At 47.4% G+C, this 26,416-nt stretch overlaps 3 protein-coding genes across 3 annotated transcripts; 2 read left to right on the top strand and 1 right to left on the bottom strand.

Annotated features, from left to right (window-relative positions):
* The first annotated feature begins 6,291 nt into the window (after window positions 1–6,291).
* On the top strand, window positions 6,292–9,157 carry LOC125509747. The gene is made up of 3 exons (XM_048674779.1): window positions 6,292–6,448; window positions 7,237–8,623; window positions 8,708–9,157. Exon 2 carries the CDS (start codon window positions 7,298–7,300, stop codon window positions 7,730–7,732), a length of 435 nt encoding a protein of 144 aa, XP_048530736.1. The 5' UTR covers window positions 6,292–6,448; window positions 7,237–7,297; the 3' UTR covers window positions 7,733–8,623; window positions 8,708–9,157.
* A 618-nt stretch (window positions 9,158–9,775) lies between these two features.
* LOC125509743 (probable plastid-lipid-associated protein 10, chloroplastic) lies at window positions 9,776–13,884 on the top strand. The gene is made up of 8 exons (XM_048674769.1): window positions 9,776–10,040; window positions 10,119–10,223; window positions 10,318–10,458; window positions 10,748–10,843; window positions 11,665–11,745; window positions 13,054–13,140; window positions 13,441–13,496; window positions 13,570–13,884. Exons 1-8 carry the CDS (start codon window positions 9,882–9,884, stop codon window positions 13,682–13,684), a joined length of 840 nt encoding a protein of 279 aa, XP_048530726.1. The 5' UTR covers window positions 9,776–9,881; the 3' UTR covers window positions 13,685–13,884.
* Window positions 13,885–17,612: 3,728 nt separating this feature from the next.
* LOC125509753 (protein RESPONSE TO LOW SULFUR 3-like) lies at window positions 17,613–18,257 on the bottom strand. Its single transcript, XM_048674790.1, has one exon. It carries the CDS (start codon window positions 18,161–18,163, stop codon window positions 17,852–17,854), a length of 312 nt encoding a protein of 103 aa, XP_048530747.1. The 5' UTR covers window positions 18,164–18,257; the 3' UTR covers window positions 17,613–17,851.
* Between the last annotated feature and the right edge of the window lie 8,159 nt (window positions 18,258–26,416).

The raw sequence follows: 26,416 nt of genomic DNA, 5'->3' as shown, positions 1-26,416 counted from the left end.
GGGATCTATCATGTAATCGAGTTAGTTTTGTTAGGGTTTGATCCCTAGTATCCACTATGTTCTGAGATTGATGTTGCTATGACTTTGCTATGCTTAATGCTTGTCACTAGGGCCCGAGTGCCATGATTTCAGATCTGAACCTATTATGTTTTCATCAATATATGAGAGTTCTTGATCCTATCTTGCAAGTCTATAGTCACCTATTATGTGTTATGATCCGTTAACCCCGAAGTGACAATAATCGGGATACTTACCGGTGATGACCGTAGTTTGAGGAGTTCATGTATTCACTATGTGTTAATGCTTTGGTCCGGTACTCTATTAAAAGGAGGCCTTAATATCCCTTTGTTTCCGCTAGGACCCCGCTGCCACGGGAGGGTAGGACAAAATATGTCATGCAAGTTCTTTTCCATAAGCACGTATGACTATATTCGAAATACATGCCTATATTACATTGATGAATTGGAGCTAGTTCTGTGTCACCCTATGTTATGATTGTTACATGATGAACCACATCCGGCATAATTCTCCATCACCGATCCATTGTCTACGAGCTTTTCATATATTGTTCTTCGCTTATTTACTTTTCCGTTGCTATTGTTATCATCGCTACAAAACACCAAAAATATTACTTTTGCTACCGTTACCTTTTGCCACCGTTACCACTACTATCATATTACTTTGCTACTAAACACTTTGCTGCAGATATTAAGTTTCCAGGTGTGGTTGAATTGACAACTCAGCTGCTAATACTTGAGAATATTCTTTGCCTCCCCTTGTGTCGAATCAATAAATTTGGGTTGAATACTCTACCCTCGAAAACTGTTGCGATCCCCTATACTTGTGGGTTATCAAGTACCTCTACCGTCGACCCTCGAAGGCACCATGGATGTCAAGTTCCTCGCCATGTACTACTACCGTCGCGGAAGGCCGTCGAGTGAACAACTACCGTCGACGTGTACGACTACAATGTGAACGTGTACACGACGACCCCGGGGACCTATGTTGCGCCAAGTACCTCCACGATGACCCAAGCATCTATAGAAAAACTTGTACCACTACCGCCGAGGACCGATAGTACCACTACTTCTATTACCGTCGCGGGAACGACTACTTCCACTACTTCCCTCGACAAACTCGAACCGCTTCATAAATGCACCTTTGGAAGGTATAACCGTCGAGACGATGACCCGTGGACGAATGCTTTTGTTGTATGAGATGCTCGTGTTTGCACCGTGTCCGAATTGCACATTGCACGTTCCTCCTCGTTTACCATGCCACCGACATGTGGGACACCCGGTAACCGGGATCACCCCACCATCTCTAGCATGTTCCGCACATCCGCACACTTCTTCTTTTGCACCAGCATTTCAATGAATTGCTGGATCATCGGAATGTTGCCGTTGCACCATTCCCGTTATCGTTGCCGTGGCACCCTTTCATTCTGTCATGGCGACAAATGCTCTTATCATGCTCATGTCAACTTTTTCATAAAATTGCATAAAACTGGAATATGTCACCCGCATCATGATAACAACATTTAAAATGTTTAAAATTGTGTTTGCATTATATTGCTAAATGTCACGTGGGGATTTTCCGGAATTATTGTTGTTGTTTCTGGCCTCATTTAAACTTGCCTAAATAGTTAGTTTAATTATGCTTCATCTCTTGCCATGTTTAACAACATTTAATATTGTTGAGTAGCTTAAATGAGAGCAAATTAAATAATTGAATGTGGTGTTTTGTCAATATGCAACTCGTTGCATATTGCCCACTTAATTTGTAGTGTTGCTTGTTGCACTTTGCCATGCCATGAATCATTAAACTGGACAGCATACTTGATTGTGCATCATGCCATGTTTATATGGTGGTTGTTTACCATGTTGTTTGCTTCTTTCCGGTTGTGCTGCTTCTCGATAGTTCCGGTTATCGTTGCGATTGTGAGGATTCGTTCGACCATGCCCGTTCGTCTTCTTCATGGAGTCGATCTTCTTCCTAGCAGGATTTCAGGCAAGATGACCGTCACCTTGGATCTCACTACTATCTTTGCTATGCTAGTTGTCTCGATGCTATCGTTATGTCACCGCTACCTATCACTTGTTTATCAAGCCTCCCAATTGCCATGGAAACCTCTAACCTTTTCCACCATCCTAGCAAACTGTTGTTTGGCTATGTTACCGCTTTGCTCAGCCCCTGTTATAGTGTTACTAGTTGCAGGTGCAGTTGCAAGTTGTTCCATGTTGGGACATGGATATCATGGGATATCACAATATCTCTTATTTAATTAATGCATTTATATACTTGGTAAAGGGTGGAAGGCGCAGCCTTTTGCCTGGTATTTTGTTCCACTCTTGCCGCCCTAGTTTTCGTCATACCGGTGTTATATTCCTTGATTTTGCGTCCCTAACATGATGAGGGTTTACGGGCCCCTCTTGACAGTTCGCTTTGAATAAAACTCTTCCAGCAAGGCCCAACATTGGTTTTAACATTTGCCATAATAATGTTTGAACCTAATAATTAATTGGCATAGGGCGCCGTGAACCCGAGGATTTTTCTACATAGCAGGGGGGCCAGTGCTGATGGTGTTGGTCCCAAACTAGAGCACCGTGCGGGACCGCCCCTAGGCAACTTGGGGTATGTTGGTACATGTACGCTTAGCTCATTCATCGTGGCCTGAGACGAGATACGCGCGGCTACTATCAGGGTGTCGGCACGTTGGGAGGTCTTGCTGGACTAGTTTTACCATTGTCAAAATGTCTTGTGCACCGGGATTCCGAGTCTGATCGGATGTCCCGTGATGGAGGATTGTCTCCGCGGATCGTGAGCTTGTCATGGGCTAAGTTGGGACACCCCTGCAGGGTTTTAAACTTTCGAGAGCCGTGCCCGCGGTTATGTGACAGATGGGAATTTGTTAATATCCGGTTGTAGAGAACTTGACAGCGATCCCGAAATAAAATACACCAACCGCGTGCATAACCGTGACCGTCTCTTTTGAGTGAGTTCGAGAAGAGAACACGGTGGGGTTATGTTTGAACATAAGTAGTTCAGGATCACTTATTGATCATTACTAGTTTGCGTAGATTCTTACCTTATTCTTGTACTCGTAAGTTAGCCACAATACATTGCTTAGCCGCTTGCTGCAACCTCACCACTTATCCTTTCCATACCTTTTAAGCTTTGCTAGTCTTGATACCCATGGTAATGGGATTGCTGAGTCCTCGTGGCTCACAGATTACTACAACAACAGTTGCAGGTACAGGTAATGCGATGCTCATGATGTGAGAGCGATGCTTGATGGCTTTTGGAGTTGTTCTTCTTCTTCGATCAAGGGAATAGGTTCCGGGTCGGGGAGCCTGGGATTAGTAGGGTGGATGTCGTTCTTCTTTTTTCGTTTGGTTTCATCCGTAGTCGGATCCCGCTCTTCTGTATGATGATTGCTATGTATTGATGAACCGTTGTATTCATGTTGTAGCTTGTGGCGAGTGTAAGCCTTTACCTTGTATTCTCATCTATTCAGTACATGGTATGTTGTAATGATATCCACCTTGCTATGCGCTCGAAATGCGATTGTTCCCCGATCATGAATTCATCACGTGATTGGGATAGAAATCACATCTTGGGCGCTACACTACCGTAGGACGAACCCGCGCAGCTCTCCTGAGAACGATCCTTGGGAAACCCGGCACGACGACCCGGCGAACCCTAGCCGCCTCCGACGTAAGAAAGAACAGACTCGAGATAGCAGGGCTAGTCGAACCTCTCGTCGACTTAATCCCATGCACGTTGAGTACTGCGCCGAAACACCGATCGGTGTCCTGGCTGGGGACTTGGGCCTCATATCCAGTCCTAGCTAGGCCCGACTCGTTGTCGCGGAACACTGGCCCATCACGGCCCACAAACTCGTTCAAACGATGCGCCCGGGCGGCTCCGATCCCGATCGCCGGGATTTCCGGAGCTGACGCCGCGGTCGCCGTCGGCGCCGGTCCAGCCACCGCCCGGCGGCCTTTCTTCCTCCTCACAACCATGGTCCAAGACTCCGGACGAATCAAATCCAAAAGAGTAATATTGGGTAGACATACCTTGGGGATGGGGCCCTTCCATGGCCTGATCGCCGACGCCGTCGTCCTCCGATGAACGACTCGCTGGATCATCTCCTTCTTCTCCCCCGCGTGTAGTCCTTTCCTTGTTGGATCATCCAGGGGCAGCACTTTGTCTATAGTCGAAGCCACCTCCTCCTCGTCGTAGCCTGAATTAAAGAACTCGCAGATCAAAATCAGATGGCGTCGGTGATGGTGGAGATTCCGGCGAGTCCGCATCCGCCTCCCCATCCGCTTCGTCAGCCTCGTCAAACTGTTTCCACATGTCATTGTATCTACGACAAACTGTTTCCACGTGTCATTGTGTGTTTTGTGCAAATATAGCAATCCGATATATAAAGGCTATCAACGCAAAAAACATGTTGGTTTTGTAAACCTTCTCCCTCCTCTTGCTATAACATGTTTTTAGCAATCCTATATAGAAAGGCGACTGTTAGGCGCCGGCGCACCGGCCGAGCAGTTCGGCCGGTCTAGCCCCAGCCACCCGATGCGTGGGATTAGAGCCGTTCGATCACCCCTCTCCCACGTCATCGTCTTCTTCCCCCTTCCCCCTACTTCAGATTCGCCATGCGCTTACCCCCGCCCGCCGCGCGCTCGCTCCCGGCTGCCGTTGGATGCGCCCCCGGCCGCCGCGCGCTCGCCCCCGGCCGCCCAGCGCTCGCTACTTCATGGTCGTCGGCAACATTAGTTGCAGCCCGCCGGCGTGTCGAGTCGAAAACTCGCCATGGTCATCATCGTACATGGTGGAAGCTTCTGCAAACGCTGGTTGTAGCTTTTCCATAGCCGGTTGCAGCTTTCGTCCTCCGACCATAGCTTTTGTTCACCTCCGGCTGAAGCATTTTTGTTTGTCAGTTGGAGCTTTTCCCATCAACAGTTGTACCTTTCTCAGGTGCCGACTGCAGCTTCCATGGCGCCCCCCTCAGTTTCCATGTATCTCTGGTTGGAGCTTTTTTCTCAGCGGTGGTAGCATTCTCGTGTGCCGGTTGTAGCAATTTGAAGTGCTGGTTGTAGCACGACGTGACAACATTGTAGCAAAAATTCCCGACGCCGGCTATGGCAATGCCGCAAAATGAGACACCGGTTGTAGCAAAAAACAACACCAGTTGTAGCAAATATCGCTGGATCATAGTGGCTACAAAACTACGGCGAACTCGGGTTGCAGCTCTGATGAACGTGGTTGTAGCTTTTTTGTTGAACGGTTGTAGCTTTTTTTCATGGCAGTTGAAGCCTTTTTACATGCCGGTTGAAGCTTTCAACATTATGCCCGTCGTCGGTCGGAACATTCCTCATTGCTGGTTCCAGCAAAAATTCACGCTGGATGCAGCTTTTTTTCCGGCCGGTTCGAGCTAAAAATCACACTGTTTGCAGCACCAGTCACCTCCGGTTGATGCTTGTCGCTGAGCTCCACCTCGCTGCTCGTAGCATCTAGTCGCGACGGTTTGCAGCTCGTGCCATGCTGGTTGCAGCTCTGCCGGTCATCTTTGCATCTCCCCCGAGGTCTGCCCCCGCCGCATCTTCCACACCCCATCACATGCGGCCATGGCGACAGGAGCGGCGCGAGGGCGCTGCCATGCGAGGGGTGCGACCATGGCGATGAGGTTGCAGCAAAAAAGGCAGCGGGATTGGGCGCGCGAGGGGGACGCACAGCTGGGCGCGAGTCCACTGGCCGGTGGTGCTTGCCGGAGAAAGAGAAAAAGGGAGGATGGGTCGAGGTGGAAGAAGATAAGGCAAAAAAAAAATAGACGCAGGAGGACGTGGGATAGACACAGGATCCCAGTAGATCGAACGCTCGCGATAAGACCGGCCGAGCGTTCGGCCGGCGCACCGTCTGTAAACATTTCCCATATAGAAAGGCCGTTGGAGATGCTGTAACCTTTTAAAAATTTGATCAACATCCAAAGGCGCACAAAACTGCACGGCGTGTCAACAGCAAAATTGAGCTACATGTGAGCTATCATGTGCCCTGTCTAAGAAAAGGTTCGTGCTAATATTAGTATTAGCACGAAATGACAACGAGGGCAGGAGTGGGTTACTTGGAGGAGACAGGACGGATAGAGCCGATATCCGAGCCGGACCGATCCGCGGAAGCAGGGACGGACAGTGAGCGAGTGAGCTCCTCCGTGTCGACGTCCGGGCCATCCAGGGGGCATTTTGGTCATTCGGCGAACGGCATGATCCTATAAATGGACACCCACCCCTCCCCAACCCCTCTTCGTCCGGGCCGTTGCAATTGACTCCGCGAGAGGTTGGTGTTCCCTGGCGGAGAGAGAGAGGGAGGGAGGGAGAGGAAGGAGAGACCGAAGGCCGCGTTGTTTTTACCTCGTCTCCTCCTCCGCCTTCGAGCTCTACTGGTATGTATCCTCGCCTCTGCCCTCTATTACGTTCTTTTCTGCGAGGTTTTCGCCTCAGATTTTAGGGGTGTTTCGACGAGGAGAGAGGGGAGACCGTGAGAGGTTGCTAGGAGGCGTTTGAATGCGATTTTGTCGGTCCGAATCCCTAATTGGTGTAGGTTTTGGCGCTGTGGTGCGGTTGTTCGTGGTTTTGGTGCGAATTTATCGTGGGTGGTGCGGTAGGTGGGGGTTTCACCGTTTAGATCTGGTAAATTTGTGAACCGGGGAAGGGACAGCTAGGTGTTTGGTTTACCTGCAGGATTAAAAGGGGTAGGTGCTGACTTGTGAATTAGGTTTTGTTTGTATCTGAGAATTTTATATTGATTTTTTTGTGGGACTTTGTGGGTTCGTTCGTAGTTTGATGCCAGGTGGACTGTACTATCCAAATTATTCAATTATAGGTTGTGGTGTTGTGGGATTTTACTGGTTTTGATCTGCCAAAGGGCCAACGGATTTATAGTGAATCTTGTCAGCAATGTTAGAATTCAGAAATCATAAGTGACCGAGATTTATCTGTAGAAAATTGTGGTCGAAGATAAATCTTGCATGCAAATTTAGTGGCAATTTCGTGAGGTTGCGCCACTTTTAATACTAGTTTTTTCTTGCGTTCGATGCAAAAGTCCTCTCAGATTTACTGCAATTTATTCTATGAACTAGTTCAGTAATAGCAACAAGAACTGTCACCGCATGGGTCATATGCAAGTGCTTCAAAACAAAATTCTGAAGCAAATTCTTGTTCTGGGTTGCAGAAACTCCGATCTCAGAAACCAAGAAAAGGGGGTCTGTGAAGAGGTTTCTCACGGCAGAACAATGGAGGTACTTGGCAAATCTGTGATTGCTGAGCCCAGCAATGTGATTTTCTTGTCCACTATTCTGAACACAGAAGGGGAAATCCCCAGTCACAAGTGTGACATGAGGTGCCAGAATGAGCACATCTTTGGAAACATGTACCGCTGCAAATTGACTGGAATGACACACATTTGTGACAAAAACTGTAACCAGAGGATCCTCTATGACAACCACAACTCGCTTTGCCGAGTGAGTGGGCAGTTGTTCGCGCTCTCACCACTGGAGCTGCAGGCAGTGAGGGGGATTCGGAGGAAGCATGAAGCTGACAGCAGCCATGAAGGGTGCTCCTTCAAGCGCAGGCGTGGTGCACAGCTGCATCCTTCCCCTTTTGAGAGATCCTACTCCGCCGTGTCTCCGATACCGAGCCAAGCTGGAGATGGCATGGACCTGAGCTAGAGCTAACGAGACTTCCATCTTTTCTTTCCCCGGCTACCTTATGCGGATGTCTACTCCATTTCCCCTTCTTTGACAGGATGGAAACTATAAGAGATTCCTTCTTTATAGACTTATGAAGGGATATGAGACTCCTTAGAGGCACTAAATAATGTCTATGTAGTATCAATTCAGTTTTATGGGACCTTGTTGTAATCGTAACTTCGATTGAACAGCCTATTCTGAATTACTTAGTATTAATCATTTGCTATTACCGTTTAGATTATTTCTCTATAGCGCGGCGCTCTTGTTTGCTCCAACTTTTCATTATTGTAGCTCCTTTCTTTCTTATGCTCTCTTGAGGTTCATTATCTGCTGCATTTCAGTGCATTCAAGCTGTGCAAATTTGCTTGACATAGTTGGTGATGTAAATCCGTTGCAGATTACATTATCCTATTTCTTGGGGCGTGAACTTACTAACTAAATTTCCTTCATAATTAGTGCTTTGCATGGCAGGTTGCTGATCAGGTCTCAGCTATTTATGGTTTGCTCTCATATAGCTTATTTGTTTCAGTTAAATGTTTTCTTCTTTGCAGGTTATGTTTCTAACATCTATATTGCTTCCTCCTGCTTTGTTTTCACTTGCTTCTTTCCTTGACTCCTTTCTGTTTTGCAGGGTGATCCAGGTGCTAACTTTTTTGAAAATATTTTGGTCTTTATGTGATGTTCCCTTTGTTAAGTTGATTTCATTTGTTCATAGTGTTCACTTGTTTTGTATGCTTGTGCAGGTGAATTGGTGTTCTTTCGCACTTCTTGGTCCATGGGAGGCAGGAGCTATGGAAGATCATTGAGATCCTTTGCAGCAGTAGAATAGCGAGGTACCATCAAAGTCTTCGGCCGCAGAATGCTTTTCAGGTAACTGTCGGAGCGCTTGTCAGTTTATTTTGAAGAGATACCGCAAAACTGTTTGCTGCTATCCTTACAATTAGTCTTTTCCAGTGCATTGTGAACAGAAATCATCAGCAGAAGAGAGGTTTGGAACTATTCAAACAAGAGCCAGCCTGAAGCCACTGAAACTTCAAAACTTATACTGGAGAAGAGCCTGCAGGAGCTCGACATCGCATTGCTGCTGCAGTTGGAGAAGTCTACTCCAGTATCTGCCATCTGTGATCCGAAGCAAAGCTCTCTGTAGATCTAGCTGAGTATCCACCATCTGCGATCCAAACCAAGATCTCTGAAGATCTAGTTGAGTATCCACCATCTGCGGTCCAAACGAAGATGTCTGAAGATCTCAAGAGATTTTAGTGTTCCTAATCCAACAAGCTTGTTCTCAACGCAAACTTATACTGCCGTGGAATTTCCTTTTTCCATTCTAAAAGGGATTAGGTCATGATTGTACATTGTAAGGCAATTATATCCGGAGTAAAGGGAACTTTCCTTCTGCGTCAAGTTTTGTTGATTCCCATCTTTGAATGCCTACAGGTTCTCCCTGTGACTAGTAGTAGGATATTTAGTTTTCGGAGTAGTGTTGGGTGGTTACAGTGCTGGGTGCTTATTTAAGATGCTATTTGCACTTCATGGATCTTGCTTGCAATGCAAGATAGGTCTTGAAGTTTTAACAGTTGTTTAAATTTGGATCCCAATGGCCAGTTTGACTGTTTGAGAACATTTTTATGCCAAGTTCTACAAAACACACATGGCAATTTCATTAGAAACACATGGCAATTTAGCAACAACAGATTTTGCTATGAAAATTGTCGTGTGTGCTTGAAGGAATAGCCATGTTCCTGCAACTAAAATTGCTGTGAAAAATGTTTGTTTTGCCATCCACCTTCAGCGAGCGTTCGCTGGATAGCAATCGCATTAAAATTTAATGTGGAATTTCTGCGAGAGGTTACATGCCTAACTGAAAGTCTGAAACGCCGAGGATGGAAAGCTTGGCTGCTAGGCGCCGTGGGAGTGCTACACGCAGGAAGAATAAATCGCTCATTTTGCCAAAAAAAAAATCGCTCTTACCGTCGGATCTTCGACGGACGGTGGCGACGGCAGGTGAGGAGGGTATGCATCTCTGGCCAACGGCAGGCAAGAGGCAGCCCATGCCGATGCGTGGCAGCGGAACTGGCCAGGACCTCGGCGCCTTCGTCCACTCCAGCCACACAGAACGCGCACAAAAATGGCGCTCGCCGCCGCGCCCTCCCGCCGGTTCCCCGCCGCTCCTCCCCGACCACCGCCGTCTTCGCCTCTCCAGAGACACGCCCACTTCCGCCCTCAGAACCCACGTCGCACCCCTTCTCCACTCCTCGCCGCCGCGGTCGCCGCCCCGCTCACCGCAGTACGGTCCGTCGGACCCCCGACCCCCCCGACCCCCTCGTTACCTCCACGCACGATCTGACGCTCTGCTCGCTCGCAGGCGGACACGGAGGGGCGGAAGCACGAGCTGCTGCGGGCGGTGCAGGAGACGGGGCGCGGCTCGGGGGCCAGCCCCGACCAGCGCGCGGCCATCGAGGAGGCCATCGTACTAGACCCCCGCTCTAGCTCTTTCCTCCAATCGCATTTACTCCTGGGCGGACAGCGAGGGATTCGATCTGATGTGTGCGCGTGGTGTATAGGTGTCCGTGGAGGAGCTCGGCGCCGGGGAGGGGGCACCGCTGGACCTCGCTGCGCTCGACGGCACCTGGAGGCTGTGCTACACGTCTGCGTCGGACGTGCTTATGCTCTTCGAGGCGGCCGAGAGACTCCCTCTCCTGCAGGTCTCTCTCTCTGCCTGTCCACGATTTTTCAAAATTCATCATGAGAATCCCATGACAGTTAACAAATAGTAGAAAGTATGCACATGTTTGATATCGTGGAAACTCTGCTATTCCGTTGTGTGCACTTTAACGCTCTATGGAAACCTGGAGCTATTAGTGGTTGATCATGAGTTGTTTTCTGACACTTCAAATTGCTTTGTAGTGTGTATAGACAGATGATCATGTTTGATAAATTTGCGGAAAGTGTAGGAAGCCTTATGTCAGGGGTGGTGCTTTTGGATATGTGCAGGTAGGGCAAATATACCAGAAATTTGAGTGCAAGGGTCGGTCGGATGGTGGAATTGTGCGGAATGTCGTGCGTTGGAGCATCGAGAACTTGCTGGAGGTATACCTTTATGATAATTATGCACCTATGTGTCCTTTCTTGGAGGTTTTGTTCTTTTAAGCTAACTTTGCGCCAGAACAGGTCTTATTTAGTTTTTGCAAAAACATTAGTTGTTATGTTTTTCTGTTGGTGCTGTCGACTGTGCCTGGAACTCAGAATGTACATGTTTTTGTTTTATGAGTGTCATCATTGTGGATGGTCAAAAAATGCAAAACAGCAGAAGGACAATATCCTTTGTTAACTTGTAAGTTTGTAGTAGGATGGCATTAGTATGCAGTGAAACGGTGAAAGTTTTGCACCTTAGATAGCATGGTGTATATTTGCTTCTTCTTTACGACAATTCATCTTCACAAGTTGCTGATATATACTTAAGTAGAGCCTTTAGCTCATCATATGTGCTTTTCTGCCCTTCTACTGATATAAACATGACTTGGTTGTTTCCGTTTAACCAATCGAAGAGGGGAGAGGCTGGTTCGTAAAAAGGATCATTGTATCATATGCATGGATATGGCCATAATATAGTGAAAAGCATAGGAAAACGGTATTTTTAGCTTTGCAGCGGCTTGGTAAAATGATTGCAGAATGTTCATAGTCCTTTTGTTACAGGAACAGATTTTGGTCTAGAATTGCATTATTTTTATATTTTGCAGTCTGTAGTATGACGATTTTTGGCATAAAAAATGATTTATAATCCCTTCATTTGACATATTCTGCTTATCAGCCTGTTTGCATGTCATTGATTAAGTACTGTATACACTTCTGTCTTTAACTCTCATTTGGTTTAGCTCTTTTGTGTTTGATTCTGTTAGTGGTCTATATAGGAGCAAGAGGGTGCAACACTGATGGTCTCTGCAAAATTTGATGTTCTGTCTAAGAGCAACATATTTCTTCAGTTCGAGGAGGTAATTTTTCTATTGAAAATATCTTTGCCTGCTTATTCGAGGGAGTGTTGTAATAAGAAAGATTGGGGGTGATGATAAGAAAGCAGGTTAGACATTTTTCTCCATACAAGCTTAGGCGTAGTTTCCACTATCTTTCAATACTGGAACGCAACATCAATCCAGAATCAATATGCCAGGCATGGCTGTTCCAAAGGGTTTTGCTACCTACTATTAACAAACCAAAACTAGAAGTTCCAGCTGCCACCAAAAGTATAGCAATCAAGGTTACTGAAAAAGGAACGACACTTACAGCAGCTCAAATGGATGCCAAAACGACCATAGAACATTCCCTGAACAGCAGTTCTGGACTCATCGAAGTGATTCATCAATAGAAGCTTCATCTCCCTGTTCCTTGACCCTCCCCTGAGTCAACACTCAACAGCACTTGTTCAGCAGCATCTGCCTGGTCCCCACCCCTGCCAGCAGCACCTTCCTGTCTATACCCACATAAAAAATTCCCGTTATGTATGGAAAAGAGCATGCATAAACTAACTGGAAGGAAATTAAGAATCCATCAGAAAAACAGAATAAGCATATGTTAGATCTGATGTGATGTTCAGTGTGCAGTAGTGGTAGGCTACGTAGGTGATAGGTATGCTCTATGAGGTATCTCCGCATCTGCAGCTAAGTACTCCCTCCGTCCCAAAATAAGTGACTCAACTTTGTACTAACTTTGTACTGAAGCTAGTATAAAGTTGAGTCACTTATTTTGGGACGGAGGGAGTAGTATATGAATCACATTAGCATTATCCATGATTCATTTTCACATGAAACATGGTGCTAGAATAGAGCCAGACTCTGACATGTTATCTTCATATTTCTAACTTACTGCTCATGGCTACGAGTTGTTTGCAATGCACACAGGGTAGTTGCACAGTTCTTTGTTGGTTTTTCTCTTTTTGGCTTTTTTTTTTCTCGAACACACCTGGAAGGGTGTCATTTTCATTGAGAAGAAAAGTGCTAAGATAACGCAACGACCAATATCTACTATTTTAAACTTAATTTTTGGCTTCGCTTTGTTTTGGTTTTAGCTTAGTTTTTCTCCCTTTTGCCTGTTTGGCTATAAGATTCACGCCATCTATGTGCCTTCTAATACAAAATGGCATGCATTTATATGTCTGTTTGAGAACAAAAAGTTATTTGCAATGCTGAAATTTGTCCGTTTTCTGTATTTTCATGCACCATCTAAAGCTAAGGCTTCTGGGAAGAAGTCTGTGCTTATGCCACCATCTTTTCTCAATTTTGTTTTCTTTGATTTATGTCTAATAGGTTGCTGTAGAGAATATCAAGATTAGTGAGCAGCTACAAGCACTGATAGCTCCTGCTATACTTCCTCGGTCTTTTTTGAGTCTTCAGGTAAGCCAGGTTATATGAATATAATTATCTCTTCAGTTTGAATATTACCTGTTATGGTTACAATCATTTTCCCTTTTCATTAAAAGCATGCACATCCTCTGTAGTCCATATGTATATTTTCATTCGACAGTTATAATAGTTTTGAGAATGCTAGTTACCAAAAGATTTATTGTTATTCTCTTTTGTTCCAGAATACAACGGTTATTGTAAAAGTAATTATTTATTTAGGACCATTGTTTCACTTTCAAAATGCTCATCAACTATTATAGAAGTGTTTCATTGCAGTGACTATTTTTGCAGATATTGCAGTTCCTTAAAACTTTCCGAGCTCAAGTTCCTATCAGCGGCCCGGAAAGGTACTTTTTCGAAGAAAACAATCTTCCTTCTTTGCTTCCTTTGTTCTTAAGTTCCATACTGAATTTTTATCAGACGATCGCCTGGAGGACTATACTATCTTTCTTACCTTGACCGTGACATGCTCCTGGGGCGTTCAGTTGGCGGTGGTGGTGTTTTTATTTTCACAAGAGCCCAGCCTCTATTATGAAGGTTTTCTAATTTCCATGGGTGTGTTGTATAATAAATGATGGTTATAGATGGGCTTACCTGCATACATTAGGTATGTGAAATCTGATTACTGTCCAGTTCTACTTATAGCAATCACCTTCTGCTTCCGTGTGTCAAGAAAGATATTTTTGTTCATCAGGTTTCTAAGTTAATTGACTTGATGACTTTTTATTCTGTGCATTGGCATGTGTTTTTGTTTGAGTTCTGCTATATGTACGGCGTTTTCACGTTCGACACAAGTACAATAGCAGATGCATGTGCTTTCATCGAATCTACCAGCTCTATCTGGAAAAGGAAACAAGTGGAGCATGCAGCCCAGTTGAGACACATCGGATCGTATGAGATTCGTACCTGAAAATATCATATGCAAAGCAATTCCGTTTTTGTTTCTAGTATTATCATTGTTGAAATGTATATATGGATTGCCTAGCCCTTTCCATCAGTTCGGACTTTTGGTTGCGTTGGCTAGTGCATGAAGCTTGACAATCATATCTGCATTCTTTTCAATGTGCCTATATCACTCAGTACCACTGGCGATATGTGATTGTTCATGCCTATTACTGTAATCTTAGCCTAACAAATTTACTAATCTGCACTGTATGACTGTAATCAATAAGTCTTTAAAATATGTTCTTGCTGTCTGTGCAAATTCAGAATGCAGTTAACATTAATCTTTTGGGTTGATCTTGTTGGGCTTCCTTTCCAGTGTAGTAGCTGTTAGGTGATTGGATTCTTTTTTGCTGCAGTTACTATCTGCATACCATTATTGATGTCCCACAAAAACAATTATGTACTTTTCTTTTTGCAAGAAATAAATATGTGCCTATCATTCATGTGTAGCAAGCCTGTCACAGATGATATTACGGCAACTATTTTATTATAGTCACATTTACTCATACAATTATTGTTAAGTTGAAGTGACAGGGTTATGTTGATCCCTTTGCTGATTAAATTATCAACTCATTTAAATTGTTCCCATGTCATATAATTCAGGTCACTTGACATAATAGTTAGTGAATATGAGTCATCGTAGTGGATGTAAGTAGCTACCTGGAGTCTCTTTGCTTTCACTGCAGTAGGAGTATTGGAACTGTACCCACTGACATATGCATATTTAGAATCAATTTAACATTTGAGTATTGTGTGCTGTTATAGATATTTTGGGCCATGTGTTATTGGGGGACTTGTCTGCAGTTCACAGATTAGTGATAGCGGTTTTGTAGCTTGACATGGACATCAAGCAGTGTAAGTCTAATGAAGCTTGTCAGCTGGTGAACCATAGGAGGCGATGAATTATCAACTTTTCGAAATTGATAGTAGTAGTTCAGAAACAAAGAGCCCAATATTAGTTATTTTTATCCTAATATGTAACAAAAGTCGTTGCCTTAGTATTTGGGCATATCATACGGAGTCATTGGTTTCTGATCTTTTCATTTAGGCATGAAAGGATCACTGTAGGACTCACCATAAGACCAACTTATAAGGAATACAAATTGGCGACACCCTTAGACCTTAGTAATTGGGCATATCACATGGATTCATGGACCATGCACTCAGAACAAATATCATTTCAAGGCAAGTGGCCAACCTTGTGCTAGAATCGTGTGATTTTTTTTTGACGAAATTGTAGTCCTCGATTTGGTTATAATGGAAAGTAGGGTGTCATTTAAGTACTTATAACTACACCTCAAACATTGCACATGCCCACTCTTATGGCTAAAATTCGAACTGTGCTTTACGCCCCAGTTGTATTTATCCAGTAATCCTACGAAGTTCAGCACTTGGGTTGTTGGTTTACCATTTACACACTTTATTAAACTAAAGGGGTCACCATAGTCACCATGCTGCTACTTCAAACTCTTCTGTGGGCAAAGCTAAATGCCAAAATCTCTGCTGTGAGTAACAGGTCACTATGTTTGAGAACCAACAATATGTTGAGTAGTCAGGCGAGGTGATTTTACCCTAGCCTACCAAGATCCAACCCCAAGTTTGACATCTTGTGTGTCTCACCAAGGTGGATCATGCATAGGTGATGGATGACGTACCCTTCGATAGTGAGGTGCTTTTGGACTCTGTCTTCTTGTGTGAATACGCTGGCATGCGTCTATGTTGTGTGTTTAAACCCCAAAAAAAGGAAAAACAATTTGCTATACTTATTTGAGTTAAAAGTGTGTAACGGAAGTGCCAGGTTTTTGTTTTGAAGCCATAGCCGAATACCTTCTTCTAAATGAAGCCATGGGCCAACATTTTGTCTAGTCATGTCAGTAATCTTGCAACTGATTGGCGATCGGCGAATATTCTTTTCTTGGTGTTCGGATATGCTTTCCTTGATGATTGTGGAGATCCACTTGTGCTATGCATCTTTATACTCAGTGCATGTGGTGGTAGGATTCTTTGCTGGTGAAGTGCATGTGGTGGCAACCCCTACACCACAAGTTCTTTTTTTGTGTTCATGGTGGGGCTGCAGACCCTCTGTGTCATGCTTTAGATTCTACGCCCAAAGGCTATGGTTAATTAGCTACTTTGAGCCTTATGTCCAGCTCTGAAACCACCAAACGTCCAAGAGGAACTCACATCTTTTTTGTTGTTTGTGTTGTTCTGTTCAATCTGAAGTTGGAAATTTATCTTTAATTCTCTGAGAAAGATTTTGTTAGTCCTCTAGAAGATTTACTGATTGATTTAATCCAACTTCCATGGATGTAGACAGGACGTTTTTCTGCTTCCAGCCTGGATTCCAGGCGCGTATCTGAACGCAGTACTCCTGATTAAAGATCAAGTCACCCTATTGGAGACAAGTCTCATCAATTTCTGTACCTCTTGTCTGTACACTTCCGCGTTCACGGTAATTCCGTGGAATTGTCTTGGTTTCTGGGGAGCATGGCCATTTCACACCTCCAGTCAGCTATCTGGAAGATTGACAAGTTTCAGGATGAAAAGTTCCATGTCCATGCATGCTACTGTCAAATGTCCGAGGTCCCTGATTTGCCATTGCAATTTCCAATTGCATTAAACCAGTCAACTTTGTGCTGTCAAATAGCCGAGGTCCGAAGTTTCCTTAGGCTGGTCATAGTGGGAGTAACTTAGACTAGTGTCATATGCATGACACTAGTCTAAGTTACTACCTTCATAGTGCAAAGTAACATAGTACTAGTGTCATATGTGGCCTCATTTAATAACTTGTCGACTCGTGTTGTCTTGGAAAGCGCTATGTTACAGTACCATATTATGTTATTACTTCTCATTAACTACTTGTCACATAAGCAAAAAATTCTCAAGGTGCGCTATGTTACTAGCTAAGTTACTCCCACTATGACTAGCCTTATATTTCTTTTTTAATTGAGCAGCTGGTGCGGTCGTTTTCTGTGTGGTGTCACACGTCTTGTTTCTAGTAGTGCTGTCTAGGTGATTCAAATTGATTGAATTGTTCAGACTTCCAAGTTTCATCATCCTTACGAGAAGTCAGTTTCGGCCGAAATTTCCGAGGTGAAACGGATGTTTTCGGTGTTTTTGACTGGTTCATGGTTTTTCCTTGCCGCCTTTGTTGCCAACATTATTAGTTTTGGTCGGGAGATTGATGACCAGTTGCCACGCGGTGTGCCGCCAACAATTATAGCTTGTCAAGGAATTTTACTCGTAATGCATATGCTTTATGCTTTGTTACGGAGTTGAAGCAAGATTAATGGAGTTATTTTTTCGCGGGAAGGAAAGATTAATGGAGTTGAGAACTTGGGATAGCACTGGTAATTTTTCGAATTTATATGTGGGACCAGTTCATTTCTTTATGCCTTCATATCAAGAACCTCATTTGCGTGTGCTCCTCATGTATATGCACATGCGCTCGATCGTTGTCAAGGAATCCGTTGCGTGTGATATTAGGTGAATGCATACGTCAGCTCAAGTTTGCAACAGATCGGGGGCAACATTAAGATGTTCTCAAGAGATATGTGGAACTACACAAACGACGTTATATACAGTACATCTCAAAAAGAAAAGAAAAAAAATGTACATCCTACACTACACGCCACCAGCACGCACGAGTTGGCATCAAACACACGCCGGCGGAAAGGAGAAAAAATTAACAACCACTACAGCCTTGCATGATCACACATAATAATAAGCAAGGAAACGCATGATGAGATTCGGTTTGTCAGTGAAGGCCGGACTGCACGACGGCGCCGTGGAGGCCGGAGGACCTGAGCAGGCCGTCCATGAGGGCGAGCCTCTCGGAGAGCGCCCTGACGTGCTGCTGGTACTCCATGGCCTGCGTCATGGCCTCCGCCTCCAGCTCGCCGAGCTGCACGCACAGCCGCTCCTCGGCCTCCTCCGCCACGGCCACCCGCGCCAGCGCCGCCTCCAGCTCCCGCCGCAGCCGCTCCTCCCGCGCCTCCGCCTCCGCCACGGCCCTCGCGAGCTCGGAGCTCTTGCCGTCCATGGCCGCTGCCGCTGCCTTCCTCGCCATGCCTCCTGACTTCTCGGGGGTGAGTGGGGGAGTATACGTAATAGCACTATGCACAGACGTGTTTACGAGTTCGCTGGGATCTGGAGCTCTTCATCAGGTTGTGGCGCCTTTTATATAGGCCGGGCCGCTCGGGCCGGCTGCCGCCGCGGAGGGAAAGCGGGAATGTGTCCAGGTTCAATGAACCAATCGGGCACGTTAGGTGTCGGCGTACGCCTACAGAGCTGCTACATATAAGGTGAGGTCATCATCGTTGATAATTCAATGCTTTGCCCGTACGTCTCTCTCTTATTGCATTTCCTCCTGGTTGAGAGGTGAACGTGGTGGGCGGATGGATAGTCAAACACCAGCAACCACAACTTTTGCCTGATTTGTCTAGCACATTCTGGCCGTTCGATCGAGCGTCGGAGAGTGGGGATTGGAGAGACAGACGAGGGTGAATATCGGGCGATACCATTGCTTACCTGCTCCATGATAAAACTTAAAAGAATGGTTAAATTTAAATATTTCTGTTTGTTTGTAACTATTCACAACACGTGTATTTATAACTCATAAATAATTCAGATCCAAATTCGAAGCACACATAGAGAGAAAACCCCATCATCAATAGAGTTTATAAGAGCATTTACATCAACGACCTGCAAATTCGGGCCCTCAAACGCCCGCGGACGCGCCTGGGCGCGGCCGTGGGCACTGACTGGGCACTTCTCAAATCTTGTCGGCCACATCCGTGTATCTCATATTCGGTCCATCATATCCATACTAGCATGCAACATAGATAAAAACAACGTAGGTCATCACACAAACATATAATCTGGGCATAGAAATGCACATTCGGATCACCCAAAGATTATCGACTGATGTCCAAAAGATCGCTAAAGTTCACATAATTCACATAAAACGATGGACAAGTTTAAACTAGATTACTAAAACTTGAAATTGAAGACGGAGACGACGGAGATTCACCACTTCCTCGCCGGCCCTTTGCCCTTCCGGTCGCCGACGCAGCTGTAGGCATCGGCAGCTGGTGTCGGACAAGGAGCCATGATCGTCGTCATCGTCGAAGGTGTCAGAGAGGATGATGAGCCCTTTCAGCCGCCGGACCTTCCTATCCTGCCGCCGCTTGAGCTTCGCGAGCCGAGCCGCCTCTGCCTCCTCGCGCTCGGACTGCTCAATGGCAATCCGGAGCGCCTTGGCATTCTTCCGGTGGAGCCACCGCGCGTCCATCTCCACGGTCGTAAGCAATCGGCGGTAGACCCATTGGAGGAGACCCGAGTCCTAGTCGGGCTCCGCCTGCATCCCGCGGCGGCGGTGCACGGACTGTTCCGCCTCCTTCCTCTCCCTTTCTCGCTGCCGCTCGTGGCGGCCGACACGCATCTCTGATTACAGCGTGTGCATCTGGGCCGGCGGGGCGAGCACAAGCACCCGCCGCTGCCCATGTGGGTTAGCAGCAACTGGCGGGGGAAGGGGACGACGTAGGGGAGGCGCAGATTGCGCATGCCGCCTGTCGGAGCTACGCACGGGCTGGGAGGAGCCAGCGCCGGCGTTTGAGCTGCGCCGATGGGGAAGTTGCATCTGCGGCGAGGCTGCAGATCTGGAGCTGCCCCCGGTCTCCACCTTGGACCGCTCCAAGGCGATGCGGAGGGCAAGCTCATAGTCCGGATCTAGCTCGGAGTCGGGGCGGCTACCGGAGCTTGACATTGCGCCAGATTCGATCTGAATCGGTGTGGGAATAGGAGAGGACGGAGCGAGAGAGGAGAGTGTGAGTGAGTTAGGGTTTCGAAGCGTTGAACCAGATGGGGTTTTTCTTGTGGGGTCGGTGGTGAGCCGGGCTTGTCAGGCGGACACGCCCGGGCATGCCCGGGAGATGTAGGATGGAGCCCTAGATGGCCGATCTTTCACGAAAGGAGCGGATCCCGCGATGAACACAAAGAACACGAGGGGAAACACGAGAGAATCACTCAAACCAACAAGAACGATCACACATATGCTAGATCCAAGTACACATAGAGATCACACGATCCAAAGTCAACAAGGGACGATACAAGGGGTAACCGGTTCTTCTCCGTGAGGAGGTCTTGATGGGGGTCTTCTCCGTGAAGGAGGTCTTGAATCCAACGTGGATCTTCTTCGAAGAGGGGCCGCGGTCTCTCTCAAGGAGTAGATCCGTATGGATGAGCAAAGCTCTATCTCAAATGAGCTAAAACCAATGCTAACCCTAACTAGAAGGAGGAGGAGGTATATTTATAGTCTTAGTGAAAATGGGGGCGAAGTGAAGGGGTACATGGGCCTCGGGCCTCATCCTGTGCGCAGACAAGTATCGGACGTCCGGTGTATAGCGGTTGTCCAGTGGCTCATGGGCGGCCGGACTTCCGGTGGCTTCCGGACTTCCGCTGGTGCTGGCTCGGTTGCTAAGGTACCGGATTTCCGGAAGTGGCCGGACATCCTGTCGCTGGTCGTCCGGTGACGTCGGACGTTCGCTCGTTTGGCTCAGGTGCGGAGACACCGGTCGTCCGGTCTGGGTCGGTCGTCCGCTCATTGTAGCTCGGTTGGGGCTTCAAGCGCTGGACGTCCGGTCCCGACCGGTGGCTGTAGCTTTCGTGGCAGTCCTTCTTCTCATCCTTGGCACTCAGTGTCCTCGCCGTCTTGTCCGTTGGGTGTAGTTGCTCCATGGCTCTCCTCCAAGTACCTGATCACACATAGTGTTTCCGCTTGAGATAGCAGCCATGTCTCATACATAGAAAGTGGTAGTTAGGAAAGGAGCGAGTTCACCTTATCTTCGATAGCCTTTGCTCGCGCTCTTGTCATTGGTCCAAGTGGTGTCATGGGTGACGTAGGTAGGTCCATGGAGATGACCTTGGGATGCTCCGCATCATCTCCCCTCCCTTGGGAAAGATCCGACCTCGGATCAAAATCTTCATCACCATGGTAGGGCGAAAGATCCTTGACGTTGAAGACGTCGCTCACGTTGTACTTGTCGCGCGGGAGGTCGATCTTGTAAGCATTGTTGTTGTAGCGTGCAAGCACCTTGAAGGGTCCATCCGCTCGTGGTAGAAGTTTGGACTTGCGTTCGTTGGGGAAGCGGTCCTTGCGAAGGTGTAGCCACACAAGATCTCCAATGTTGAATACCATGGGGTGCTTGTTGATGTTGAGCTTGGTTGCGAGTCGTTGTACTTGGCGCTCAATGGTGTGCCTTGTGTCTTCATGTATCTTCTTGAGATAGTTCAATCAGGCACTCATGTCCATATTGGTGCGCTCTTGTAGTGGTAGAGGAAGAATGTCCAATGGGGACAACGGGTTGAATCCGTAGACGACCTCGAAGGGGGACTTGCCGGTAGTCGAATGTCTTGCGCGGTTGTAGGCGTACTCGGTGATTGGTAGGCACTCTTCCCACTCCTTGATGTTCCTCTTGATCAACATGCGTAGTAGAGTGGAGAGCGTTCAGTTCGTCACTTCCGTTTGGCCGTCGGTTTGTGGATGGTATGCCGTGGAGAATAGAAGCTTGGTTCTGAGCTTGGCGCATAGGGTCTTCCAAAAGTAACTCAAGAACTTGACGTCGCGGTCTGAGACAATTGTCTTTGGCACTCCATGTAGGCATAAGATTTCCCTACAAAAGAGATTTGCAACATGTGAAGCGTCGTCTATCTTGTTGCAAGGAATGAAATGAGCCATTTTTGAGAATCGGTCCACAACAACAAACACGAAATCCTTTCCATTTCTAGTCCTAGGAAAACCAAGTACAAAATCCATGCTAATATCTTCCCATGGGTGGTACGGAATTGGAAGAGGCATATAGAGACCATGGGATTAGACTTAGCTTTGCGACATGTCGAACATCGGTTGGTGAAGCGGTTGGCATCGCGGAACATCTTGGGCCAATAATAGTTCTTGGAGAGCGTAGCAAATGTCTTGTCGCGTCCAAAGTGTCCCATTAGGCCTCCTCCATGAGATTCTTGCAAAAGCAACAAACGAAGAGAAGACTCGGGGATGCATAGTTTGTTAGCTCTCATAAGATAACCATCCTTGATGTAATAGCGTTCCCGAGATGTATGCGTCACACATTTAGCATAAGGAATAGCAAAAGTAGGATCATGCGCATACAAGTCTTTTATGTGTTTAAAGCCAATGACATCCAATTCAAGTTTAGTAACAAGCATGCATATGCGGGAAAGAGCATCCGCCACAACATTTTCCTTACCTTTAATATACTTTATGACATAAGGAAATGACTCAATGAATTCACTCCATTTAGCATGATGCTTGTTCAACTTAGTTTGACCCTTAAGGTATTTAAGCGTTTCATGATCGATATGAATGTCAAATTCATGAGGGCGAAGACAATGTTCCTGTTGGGGATATTACTGCTGGGCGTAAACCGGCCTATCTGGGCCGGGTCAACTTCATTAGTAGTTCAAGAGTGATAAAGCCCAAGAAGGCAGATGAGGGCCTAAGGCCCGTAGCCGGTTCAAGACTTGTAGCTATAAACTGGGATTTGTATATAAACTTGTATTGTAAGTTAGGAATAAGGAGAGACCAACCCGGAATACGGATATCGACCGGTGTTGGGACTCTGTGAACCGACGGGTGTCACCCGTGTATATAAGGGGACGACCCGGCGGCGGTTCAAAGATAGACAACAACTCGAGACATAGGCGAAGCTTGTTTGCTCCCTAGTCATTGAAACCCCATCAATTCCATCACAACTAGACGTAGGCTTTTACCTTCATCGAAGGGGCCGAACTAGTATAAACTCGCTTGCGTCCCTGTGTCCGCTTTAACCCCTTTAAGCTAACCCGTCGCGATGGCTCCACGACTAAGTCCTTTCTCTAGGACATCTGCCGTGACAAAACCATGACAGTTGGCGCCCACCGTGAGGCTATCGCACGATGGTTTCTGGTTCTTGGAGGGCCGCTTTGAAGGACTCGAGGGCTATGCTGTAGGCCGGATGACTAAGAGTCGTCGCGGCAAGTTCTACATCGACGACGCAGGCTGGGGCCCCGAGGCCGGCTCAATTGAGTACGGGTACCGGGTCCCCTTTGGTGGCATTCACGTTTTCATTGGCAAGATTGGTGAACCGGGCCCTGAGCCGGACATTTGCACTGACCTCGTCGAGACGGCTCAACGTGCGCGATCCGCCCGGATTAAACCGGCCATGAAGCGTGCCTTCGTGGGAGTCATCCATGGAGGAAGTTATGAGGATGGATCGGAATCTCGCAGCGATACCGTCATTTGTTCCGATGACGAGTCATCGACCGGAGAAACCGAATCTCTTTATCAGCTACAAGACGGCCGGATTGGGGGCTGTTCCGATGGCGACAGTATTCCGGACCCCTCTGATCTGCCCAACCGGGTTGGAATATTCATGACTGGCACACAAGCAGCGCTTCACTCTTCGACCGCTACGGCAACAACCTCTGGTTCAGCAACGGCGACGGCTGCCGGGGCAGGAGGCCCTGTGCGCCCGCCGGCTCAAGTTCTATCAGAGCTATTTGATGCATTGGCTGTGCTCATGGCGGAGGCTAATCCGGCGGATCAGGGCGTTCACACCGCCGAGATTGCAAAAGTGAAGGAACAGATCACCCAGGCCAAGGCAGACCTGGCAGCTGAGGACACCAGGATGGCCACGGAGCGGGCCGCTTTAGACGCACAAGCCTACAGGCTCATGTTGGACCAGAGTGCGTCGCAGGAAGTCATGAGGAGGAAGTACCGATCCCGTTTGCCTACGGTTTTTGAGGCCAGAGACCTTTTTAAAACTCCAGGAGTAGGAACCGGCAATCCGCTGGAGGGAAACCGGGCGGAAGCTCCCGGGACCGGTGCACCGGTTCAGCCTCGTCAGATGGACCCGCCTCGTCAAAACACCGTTATACCTCAGGCTGTTTTAGCACCTCCGGGTCACTACTCCAACCTGATGGACAATCTCGTTACCGCTGCTGCACGGCTGGAGGCCATTCCAATTGAAGGTGATTCACCGCAGGCAGTAGAGACGCGACGGGTCAAGGAGCTTCTGAGGACAGCCTTGGTCCAACAGGAAGCATACTCGTACAGCCGCGACCGGATCCACTCGACCCCCCGTCCAAGCCGGATCTATAGCAGATATATGGATGAACCGGTAGTGTCGAGTAACGAACGACGTGGAGCACCCCGTGGCAACAACCCGACGGGTGGTGCTGATAACGCTCAGGAAGTGGTGAACCGGGCCCGAGCGCGCAGGGAGGCCGAGTTAGCCACACAACATCAGGCTTGGCAGCTCACGCCGGTTCGTCCAACCATCTCGATTGAACCTGGTGTTACTTCTAGTTCTTTGGGGGTGCCCTGCCTTATCCCCGCTTTATGCAATGTGCGCCTGCCCAAGGATTTCAAGGGCCCGCACAAGGTACCAAATTACACGGCAGATCAGCCTCCAGAGACATGGGTGGAGAGCTATGAGATGGCCATGGAGATGCTTGATGTGGATGACGCGGCGTGTGCGAAATACTTCACGATGATGCTTGAAGGAACGACCCGTACTTGGTTAAAAAGCTTGCCGGCTAATTCTATTAGTTCATGGGCCCAATTACGAGCCCGGTTTATCAGCAATTTCAAGGATACATGTAAACAGCCTATGTCGATAGTGGACTTAGCTGCATGCGTCCAGGAGGAAGGAGAATCCATGACTCATTGGGTGCGCCGGGTTTCACAAGTGTTGCACTCGTCAGACCGCATCAACGCTGACACCGCAGTATTAACCCTAGAAGGCAACTGCCGGTTTGGGCCCCTGAAGCTGAAGTTGGGACGGATGAAGCGTCATTGCACTGACATGGGGACCCTCATGGCCGCTTTGGTGAAATATGCTGATTCTGATAGTACCAACGATCCTGAATCTGATGATGACAAGACAGGGAAGGGAAAGAGGAACAGCAACTCCAAAGGTCGGCAGCATCACTGGGCAGGCAATGGTGGTGGAGGCAAGCGTAAAGCGGATGGTAACATGGACTTTGTGGCTAATACCAACGCACAGGACAATGGCCAGCGACGCAAGGGTAAACCAAAAAATCGTAATGGGGCACCCAACCCTAACCCAGACCGCCTAAACTATCTGCTAAGCCAGCCCTGTCCAAGACATGGGACGAAGGAGGCGCCAGCAAACCACCTTTGGAAGGATTGCTTTATTATGCAGGAGTTCAAGAATTCTAATAATTTCCGGTATGATCACGAATCTGGCGGTGGCTCAGGATCCGGGCCGGGTTACGGTGGAGGAAGTTCCGGTTCAGGATTTAATGGTAATCCGGGAGGACATAATGGTTAAAATAGTCAGAACAACCAGGGTGGTTACAACCAACAGCAGCAACAGTCAGGTTACCAGAGCAACCCAAAGCAGTTGAGTAGTGGGCCGTACCATGTCTTCACCACTAGTTTGGACAAGCGAGACCGGAAGGTTCAGAGGCGGGCGGTTAACTCTGTTGAACCGGCCATACCCCGTTATCTACGTTGGTCTGAACAGCCAATCATATGGAGCAGAGAGGATCACCCTCCCCAGGTCGATAATCCGGGTCAGTTGGCTCTGGTGGTGGCGCCTCAGGTGGGAGGTTACAAGTTCACCAAGGTGCTCATGGATGGAGGTAGCAGCATTAATATCTTGTACTATGAGACCTTCCGTCGTATGGGACTGACAGATAAAAATCTTAAACCGTCTAATACGGTGTTCCACGGTGTAGTACCTGGCAGATCAGCATATCCTGTTGGTAAGATAGCTCTGGAAGTGGCCTTTGGGGATGATCATGATCCCAGGTTCGAGACATTGATGTTTGAAGTGGTGAAAATCCAAAGTCCATATCACGCCCTATTTGGGCGACCGGCCTACGCCAAGTTTATGGCACAACCCTGTTATGTGTATTTGCAGCTCAAGATGCCGGGTCACAAGGGGACAATAACGGTTCACAGAAGCCACAAAATTGCTTTGGAGTGCGAGGAAGGTGATGCGGCCTATGCAGAGTCGGTTTGTGCCACCGAGGAGCTGAAGTATTATAAGGACAATGTTGATCCGGCGGACATGACTCCGTTAAAGAAGCCAACTACGGAGCATGATCCGGCCCTGAAGTTCAAATCGGCAGCAGAGACTAAGCTTGTTGACTTTGTACCTGGCGATTCGTCCAAGTAGTTCAGCATCAGTACTAATTTGGATCCGAAATAGGAAAGCGCGCTCATCGAGTTCATCCGTGAGAATCGGGACATTTTTGCATGGAAGCCCTCTGACATGCCAGGTGTCCCGAGGCAACT

This window comes from Triticum urartu, chromosome 1 (genome assembly GCF_003073215.2).
Source record: "Triticum urartu cultivar G1812 chromosome 1, Tu2.1, whole genome shotgun sequence".
NCBI classification, from domain to species: Eukaryota; Viridiplantae; Streptophyta; class Magnoliopsida; order Poales; family Poaceae; genus Triticum; species Triticum urartu.
The sequence above is the reverse complement of the archived record's forward strand: the minus strand, read 5'-3'. Positions and strand labels throughout refer to the sequence as shown.